Raw genomic sequence first — 9120 nt, 5'->3', positions numbered from 1 at the left:
CGTTCCTCCAGGGCCTGGCCCGAGGGTGCTTTGAGAACCGGTTCCTATAAGAACGCGCGCGGCGTCGATCAGGTAACCAAAAAAGCCGAAAAAAACTGGGCTGATGTGAGCCAAGGAGCATGCAGCCTACTAAAGGCGCCCTATACAATGAGAATCGGAGGGAGTAATTTTTTTTCCTTGAACAAAATCCTCCCTAGGACCGCGCGCGGCACACGTGTAAGTCCGAGCACGAGACTGGTCTCGCCCGCCGCCCCGCCGGTCGGTATCCATGTCCTTGGTCTTGGTCCGGTGCGCCCCGGCCGAACGGAAACGGTCTCGCCCCTCACGCGTCTTGTCTCCCTCGGACCGTTTAAATGCACGTCGGCCTCGCCTTCGCCACAAAGCAAACGGACCCATCTCCACAACCGCAAGTAACCCGCTCCCGCGCGATTAATTCCTACTCGCTCCTTCCTTAATTCGCCGCCTTCCAATTCACACCTCCCCGCCGCGCCAGCGCCACGCCCTAGCTCACGCGGCCCCGCCACCACTATAAAACACCGACCCAAAACCGCCAGCTCCCGGCACGCACTCCGCACTCCACCGCCGCCCAGCCACAACCGCGGTTGCCTGCCGAACGCCCGCCATCGCCATGGGGAGGACGCTGGACGTGCTGCTGGGCCGGACCACGAAGCAGACGGCGCGCCTCAAATCCCTCCTCGGCCTCGCCGCCAAGCGGATCGCCGTCGTGCGGGCGCACCGGCAGGTGCGCCTGGCGCAGGCGCGCGGCGACGTGGAGCAGCTGCTCCGGCTCGGCCACCCGGACCGCGCCCTGCAGCGCGCCGACCAGGTCCTCCGCGAGCAGAACACGCTCGACGTCCTCGACGCGCTCGACTCCTACTGCACCCTCCTGGCCGACCGGAGCGCCCTGGTCGACGCGCAGCGCGAGTGCCCCGAGGAGCTGCGGGAGGCGGCGGCGGGGCTGGTCTACGCGGCCGCCAGGCTCGGGGACCTCCCCGAGCTGCAGGAGGTGCGCGCGCTCCTCGCCGCGAAATTCGGCAGGGGCTTCGTGGCCGACGCCGCGGAGCTGCGCAGCGGGTGCGGGATCGATACCAAGGTCGTGCAGAAGCTGTCGACCAAGCAGCCGTCTCTGGAGAGCAGGCAGATGGTGCTGCTTGAGATCGGCGCCGAGAAGGAGATCCCCGTGCGCCTCCACAACCACAACGCCTCCTACCACCAGGACCCCGTCATCTCCGCCAAAGTCTCTGCCCCACGTGCGAATGACATGGAAGACCAGAGGCGCCGCCCCACGCCGCGAGCCGACGACCACGACGACGTCTCTGCCCACGCGCTGCTGACGTTCAAGGACGTGGAGGCGGCCGCGCAGGCCGCGTTCGAGTCGGCGGCCACGGCGGCCGCTGCCGCCAAGGCCGCCATCGAGCTCTCGCGAGCCGGCTCCGGGAGCCCCGACGACGACAGGCACAGGAGGACGCACGCCGACGACGAGGTGCCACACCGTGGCGAGGATCTGCCCAGGAGCAGGCCGGCTTCGGTCAGGACAAACAGAGGGCTCTAGCAGTTTACTTTACTAGCTGCAGCCACATGGCAATACCAGAGATGGTTTTTTTTTTTTTTTTTTTTTTTTTTTTGGAGATCACCAGAGATGGTTTCTTGATCTCGTTATATTGTTCTTTCTTAGTACCAGTTGCAGTTATATATTGCAGATTTTTCATCATTAATTTTCTGTATGCGAATTGCGAAGTAAACAGGAAATTGCAAATGTAAATATTAATCCGATTCAGCAGTGAAAAAGCCAACTTCTCATACTTTTTACTGCTCCAATAAAAAGCCGTATGCATCGAATGATGCCGAGGCTGGGATGACCCATTTTGATTTTTTTTAAAGCCAATCATATATTGTCAGAAAGATGACTTGATATATTCAAGTGATGAATACCTTCTGTTACACGCCTGACTGGAAAACATGCTGCAAACAACATTACTTTGTGAGATAAGCCATAAGTTAAGCTGACAGCGAGTACTTAGAGCAGAAATCTTATCAGCAGACAACGTCATCTGTCAAGCCCAACTACAATAAACAACAACAACGATGTCCAGACCTTCCACCATGGCGAGGATTTGCCAGGAGCAGGCCGGCTTCAGTCAGGTCAAACAGCCGACTTCAGCAATTTAGCTGGAGCCATATATGTCAATAGCAGAGATGGTTTCTTGATCTCGTAATACTGTTTACTAGTTCAGCTTTCACACTAATATGGTGCAGATTCTCATTGTTGATTTGGTAATGTAGATACAAAAATGGGAAAGTAAAATATCAATTGGATTCATATTTCTCACCCAGCAGAGCCAAAAAATACCATAAGCATATATATTTTCTGTAAGATGCCTGGTTTCTAGATAGATTAAAGACGATGAAGAATTTCTGTTACACGGCTGGCTCGAAAACATGCTGCAACCCTCAATACTTGTGAGATAAACAATAAGTTAGGCTACCAGCTAGTGTGCTCGGAGCAGACATATGTTATCAGCAGGCAACAACATGTGACTGGACCAACTACAAGTCTAAAACGAAGACCCTGCCTAAGAAACTAGCAACACCATGGAGCTGTTTGGCTGATAAAACTGATGTGACATACATCTGATCTGACATACTATCATGCTACATTATCAGCGAGAAACCTTTCTCCTTTTGTTGAGACTCGCCAGCATTTCACTGTACGGTTGGATGGTCACATCAACATCTTCATCATACTCAAGACCAAGTTCTTCCTGCACAGACAGATAAAATTCATCAATTAGATGTGGCTTGTAGGTTGACAGCAAAATAGAGTTAATTTTTTTTTGGCGAATTAGAGTTAACTGACTGACAACAACTGAACGAAACAACTACCAACTACAGTCTGCAATTCCAATGCTCAAATTAATAGAAGCTTATATGCATAAATAAGGTGTGAAAGGGTAAAACAAAAAGGGGCACCAAGAACCTTAAATTCCTTCTGATCTTTGGGGCTGTTCTCAGTAATATTATCCCATAGCTCCTTGAACATCCTCTTTCTCTTTCTCCACTGGGTAACTCTCTCAGAGAAGGACTCTTCAATTATCTTCTTGTCTTCAGGCTTCACCAAGATCACACCACTCTGCAGTTTATTTAATTTTTCTTCCATTTCCTGGACCTGCATAAACATGAGGTCTGCTGTTAAACTAGGTTGAGCAAACACACACTTATGTACACTATGAAACATATAAACATGCACATACTTCACTTTGCAATATAGCCTCCTTTGACCTGATCTCTTCCAATGTCAAGTTTGACTGCAGAGATTTTATCTCTGCAATAAGATTAGTACTTATTAGATCCTAATAATTGTATACTGCATAAAGAAAGATCACAAAGAGCATGGCAGTTGGCACCAAACGGAACTTACCAGATTCGACCTCACTAGTAATTTTCTTTTGCTCTGCGATTTCTTCCTGCAGCTTGGTATTTGCTTTCTTCATCTGCTCAAGTTCTTCCCCATTTGGAATGTCGAACTGATCTTGCCGAGCAAGGTAGATTTTCTGCTTGCCATACTCCTTGAAGGATATCTGAGCACTTTCAGCCAATGCATCCAGTGCCTTTTGCACCGCAGTCTTCTTAAGACTGAACTTCTGTAGTGCATCAGCTGCATTCTGAGAATTCAATGGCCTGTTTTGCTGCAGAAACATAGCAATAGTCAACTCAACATTAACGCCTAGCAAGGTAAAAAATGGAGCTATGGACTATGGTACTGAATATAGAGTGGGGACAGAATGAAATCATCTACACTGACCACTTTGTGCAAATTTTGATATTCTGCATAAAGACCAAGCACAACATACAACTCCTTTTACAAATATAACACTCTTAGTTGGTCATAACCAAATTAATGTTAGAGCAGTGCCGGAGAGGGAACACTACTGTAAAACTAATCCTGGTAATGCTAACTTATGCAGCAATGCGCTGCCGCTTAAGATGCATACAATTATTAAACCTTCCTGATACATAACAACAGCCTATACTGAAGACCACAAAACTGATCTGGAAATACTAGTGTCTCCATTTGTAAGCACTAGAAGTGACTTTTTTTTTCCAGTCATAGTTAGCCTCAGAGGATTCTTTTAGACAACTGCTAAATTCAGAGGACAAAGTTAATTAGAGAGGAAACACTTCAAATGGAGTTCAGTCATCTGGAGTTCTGTCAACCCCTATAATAAACAGAATAATGAAATGGGCATATATCAGTTATCTAGACTGAAGATTGTGCTTTTTAAACACAACACAGGATTGTCCAGGTTGTATATCACAAAGCAAGTATGGATGACAACCAGCATAAATCAAAGGGCATGCTGCTGTTACCACGAACCTCCGCGCAATTAATCATCATCTTAATATGTCGAATCAATACCGAGGCAGATCCTACCTACCGTCGATTGGTATAGAACGAGCCAACCCTGCTAAAGCTTATTAATATTTTTCACGCGGGACAAAATCCCACAGGATGCATAATAACGGAAGAGAAAACTCCCAATCCCCATCGTGCGAGTACGGCAAAGCTGAAACCTAAGCGGAAGCAGCCAATTTGGGGGATAAGGGTGAGGGCTTTAGCCGAGGCCCGAGGGGGCAATTACCTCGTTGACGAAGTTGAGGACGATTCCTGCATAGGAAACCGATAGAGGAGTATAAGGACCAGGATCACTGGATGCACCGATAAGGCCGAGCAAAGAATGGGTGAAATCGGGGGAGAGATTCGGCGGGGCTGCTCAAATTAGGAATTTGGATTTGATGGAAGCAGGGGGCGCATACCTTCGACGCTGTCCGATTTAGGCGGCATTGCGTCCTCTCACGCGCCGCCTGCTTCGCCGCGCCGCCGCCGACCTGCTGCTGTTCGTGGCTGAAGGGAAGGAGGTGATGGGGAAAAGTGGGGGAGAAGACGGGGAAGGGAACGAGGGTTTGGCCTCTACTGTGATGCAGGTCACTGACAGACCGGGCCCGCGATGCTTACTGACATGTCGATTTCCCGCCAAAATCCCCGGCTTGCGCGCCATGGGTGTAGGCCTTCGGTGGCCTCCAGGAAAGCCCAAAAGCATGGAGCTCTGGAGAAGCCCAATACAGCGAGACTGAGGATTTGATGTTCTCTGTCGGCTTTACATGTCCAGGCTTGGAGGGTTTTAAAAAAAACAACATGTCCAGGCAGATTCAGAAAACAAAAAAGTACATCATGTCAGTCCACCTACCATACTGTAACTTCGTGATGTTTTGTATAAAAAGAAACCGACCATACTTTAATATCACGAGATCGTCAATGCATTTTCTTGGCAGTCACGTTCACGTATATACACGCAAGCCTCCCCCTTCAGTCCTAACCTCACCATCAACCTCTCGACTCATCGCAGAAAGAAAGTCTATACAGTCCATATTCATAGTTATTGAAAGATTATTGCACTAGCCAATTACTACCTCCGTTTCAAGGAATAAGGCGTTCTCGTTTTACGAGCTTTTTGTTTGACCAATAATTACTTTAAATAGATAAAGATTATTTGTATAAAATTAGTATCATTAAAAAGTGCTTTTAAATACGAATCCAACGATACTAATTAAATATAATATAATCAAGATTTTGTTACTTAATTTTTATGGTCAAAGTTCGTCTTAGAATACGAGTGCGCCTTATTTCTTGAAACGGAGGTAGTAAATCAAAAGTCCGAACTGATGAAAAGAGACTAGACAGTGTATTTATATTCATAGTTATGAATACACGAATGGTAGATTTGCAAAAGCCCGTTGCCTTTGCTTATATGATTCCTCGAGAACTAAAATAATAGTATTACAAAGGGAAGCTGTTAATTTATACATAATGGGGGTACTATGTACATCGCAGCAACCGAGTGAAATTCTTCATGGTGCTGGTTTGGGATCCACCATAGAAATGTCTGATTGCGGTTTTATTTGCTACACGGATTAATAACGCGGAACTTCATCTTCAGTGCAGAGTACCAAACATTGGTTTCCATGCAAGTCAATTCGCTTTTGTGCTACAATGTAATTTCTTTTTTGTTTCTGGCACAATTTTTTTTTGTCTGTCACAACTTATAATTATTTTTTATGGTCTACCAACAATTTCAATACATCAACTTATGTTAATTTCAGAGCAACAAAGACATCAAATCCTCCTAGTTCTTTTGTCTTAAGCTCATCCACAAATGGCCTATGCTTCTTAGGGCATCTCCAGCAGCGCGACGCATTTCGGACGCCCAAATTATCCGCGGGCGTCCGTTTGCGTCGCCTGCCGGACGGGAAAATGGTCGTGTGTCCGTTTGCGTCTGGGGTTGGCTCCAGCGGCGCGACGCATTTTGGGCGCAGGCCAGAATTCAAAAAACATGAAATAGCGCCGACTTTGCATGAAATTACAGCCGCAAATTAAGGGCTGAAACAAGTTCATCACACTTTGCAGCTCGTACGGCGCAAAGTGGACTAAAAGGGGCACAACAAGGCCTGAACAGCAATAAAAAAAAGTCCAAAAGGAGGCCAAGGTGCTGGGCACATGGCGCCGACGATCAGGCGTCTCGCGCGCGGATTTCGGCGCGCCTCTTCATGAACCATGCCCTGGTGTCGTCGTTGACGCCGCTCAAGTCGGCAAGCATGATCCTTGTGTCTTTTGCACGCAATTTGGCCTTGGCGTCTGCCTTTTTTGCCTCGATGTCCAGCCTTTGGACATCGAGGACCTCCTTGGCGAGGTTCTGGTAGATGGCAGCTGCGACCTTCTTGCGTCTGCTGGGTGCCGAACAGCCGTGCGGTCTCAATGTACTCCGCATCATGCGCGCCTGTCCAGGCCCGACCATCGCGAACGAAGCCGCCGCCGTAGATAATTTCCTGGATGTCTGAATCATGGCGGTCCTTCCAATAGTCCTACGAACGACCGGACATCAGACGCATGATACAGGGCACTCGCACACATTGACAGAGCTCACGTACCGGGTCGTCCATCGTCGGGGCAGGCGGTGCCATTTCGTCGAACAGGATGCGGGGCTGCGGCATGCTCTCCTCCGGCACCTGGCGCGTCTTCTGTGTCGCTCCCGGGCATGAGTCACCGCTTCTAGGCGTCCGGTTGAGGTCGGGAACCGCCGCCCCGGTCAACTTCACCGGCGGCAGGCCGGAGGCGAACCGCGACGCCGCGTGGCCCTGCAAGGGAGCGGGAGTTCCAGGGCGCAGCTGGGAACTTACCGAGCTGACCGAAGAGGCCGGAGGAGCGACGTCGGCGATCCCCTCTCTCTTGACGATCATGTAGCCCTCCGCTAAGGTCGGATGGAGGGCTACTTGCGCGACGCCGGCTTTGATCTGCATCTGCTAGGCCTGCTGGTTGGCGGCCGCGGAAGTCTTGATCTTCTGGTTCTTGCGCCGCCCGCGACGCTTGACGGTCTCCAGGACTTTCTCCTCCGCGGAGAGCACCTTCTTTGCCGCCTTCGGCTTTGCCTCCCGGCCGCCGCCGTCGGTGGCCCGCTTTGCTTCCGCCGGAGCTGCAGTGTCCATTGTGGCTATGGCCGTGGCTACGGGGGAGTGTGGGGCGGCGGCGGGTGCGAGGGTTTGCTCTGCATCCATGGCAGTAGCTGCGGCGGCGAGGACATCCATCGCTTCTGGCCTGCTCGCGCCGGTCTAGTTTCCAATTTGGCGCGGGGGAATGGCCAGTGGCGGGAATAATATCACCCTCCAGCCACTGACGCGCGGGTCCTACGTCTTTTTCGGCGGACACTCGGAGCGCGGGGGAATGGCCAGTGGCGGGAAAAAAACTTGCCTCTGCGTCTGCGGCTCTGCCACTGCTCGGAAAGCCGGCAGAGGTACGCTTGTCAGTCAATAGTGATTTTAAGTATGTTAAGGGTCAGGTCTAGAAAGGGACATTTCTCAACGTCATGTCTCCACTTTCGGTTTTATCAATTCCTTCATGGAAAATTGGCAGCTACCTCAAGTCAGGACTCAGGAGAACATAACATGTGCAATAACCACACGGCAAAAGTTGATAACCCTGTGCTATATATGCTACTATCGAACTATAGCAGCACTACAACATCTCTTACTCATGAATCGTGAACATCAATGCATCCTTTTGTCGGTCGCGTTCATTTATATTTGTGCACAAGTCTCAACTTCACTTTAAACCTCCCCTTGACCCTTTTGTCTCACCGAAAAAAAAAGTATACAATCCACACCGATCTACCAGAGTGTCTCTCGTTGCTTTGGCTTATCTTTGAGAATGGAAGGCATCAGGATAAAAGAGACTAGGTATGCAAAGAATTCAAATTATCTTGTACACGATTGGAGCACTCCGCAGGCAACTAACTGCAGTTTTATGAAACAACCATGTTCAGGCAAAAGAATTTGTAGCGTATACAACGGTTCTATGTGAGATTAATAAACCGACGCCACCGCCACTTCACAAGTTCATTCTTTGTGGCATCGAAGGTTCGGTGACTAACAAGGAGGCTCATAATTTTGTCCAGTTGTCCTAACTAGCAGGCTTGGAATTGAAGTAATACATTAAGGGAAAAAAATCAAGTGAGCAGAATATACTTAATCTTAACTACATTAAGGGAAAAAATCAAGTTAGAGAACTAGGCTTCAAAGATTAACTACATGGACATTTTCATGCATTACTTAATCTTAGAGCATCTCCAGCCGCGTCCCCCAAAGCGTCCCCCAAACCACACCGGATTGAGCGTTTGGGGGACGTGTTTTGTTCGTGCCGCCTTTGGGGACGTCGCTCCCCAGCCGCGTCCCCCAAACGCCACCCCAAATGAATATTGGTGTACGAAAATAAAGGTTTTCATTCAATTTTGATTATATATTACAAAGTTTGAATGAAAACGACTAGATTTCATCTAAACCTACACTACTGACCGCCCGGCGGTGCGTTCGACGGCCCCGCCCCGTCGTCGCCTCCCCTACGCCGGAGCACCTCCTGCGCGCGCCTCCTCTCCTTGCGTTCGGCGGTGGCCCGACGGCTCCGTTCCCGCCGCGCGTCCTCCTCCACCCTCCCCTGCTGCGCCGCCTGGAGGGAGAGCTCGATGGCGCGTAGGATCTGCGCCTCTTCGCGGGCACGGGCGTCGTCCTGGAGCT

General features: G+C 49.7%; 2 protein-coding genes across 2 annotated transcripts; one reads left to right on the top strand and one right to left on the bottom strand.

Moving 5' to 3' along the window:
- The first annotated feature begins 397 nt into the window (after nt 1-397).
- On the top strand, nt 398-1802 carry LOC127293206 (uncharacterized). The gene has a single exon (XM_051322776.2). It carries the CDS (start codon nt 629-631, stop codon nt 1550-1552), a length of 924 nt encoding a protein of 307 aa, XP_051178736.1. The 5' UTR covers nt 398-628; the 3' UTR covers nt 1553-1802.
- Nucleotides 1803-2364: 562 nt separating this feature from the next.
- LOC127293205 (homologous-pairing protein 2 homolog) lies at nt 2365-4973 on the bottom strand. The gene is made up of 6 exons (XM_051322775.2): nt 4816-4973; nt 4641-4666; nt 3419-3686; nt 3252-3322; nt 2978-3166; nt 2365-2762 (listed from the first exon to the last, which is right to left on the bottom strand). Exons 1-6 carry the CDS (start codon nt 4841-4843, stop codon nt 2661-2663), a joined length of 684 nt encoding a protein of 227 aa, XP_051178735.1. The 5' UTR covers nt 4844-4973; the 3' UTR covers nt 2365-2660.
- Nucleotides 4974-9120: the final 4147 nt, after the last annotated feature.

Source organism: Lolium perenne, chromosome 4 (assembly GCF_019359855.2).
Source record: "Lolium perenne isolate Kyuss_39 chromosome 4, Kyuss_2.0, whole genome shotgun sequence".
Taxonomy (NCBI): domain Eukaryota; kingdom Viridiplantae; phylum Streptophyta; class Magnoliopsida; order Poales; family Poaceae; genus Lolium; species Lolium perenne.
This window is presented reverse-complemented; position numbering and strand designations above follow the sequence as displayed.

Bases quoted from the DNA above. Each gene is read 5' to 3' on its own strand.
- LOC127293206 (XM_051322776.2), top strand. From the start codon at position 629: ATGGGGAGGACGCTGGACGTGCTGCTGGGCCGGACCACGAAGCAGACG.
- LOC127293205 (XM_051322775.2), bottom strand. From the start codon at position 4,843: ATGCCGCCTAAATCGGACAGCGTCGAAG. The intron at 3,323-3,418 runs GTAAGTTCCGTT...ATCTTATTGCAG, and splicing joins TACTAGTGAGGTCGAATCTG to AGATAAAATCTCTGCAGTCA. The intron at 2,763-2,977 runs GTTCTTGGTGCC...CTGTCTGTGCAG, and splicing joins AAGATCAGAAGGAATTTAAG to GAAGAACTTGGTCTTGAGTA.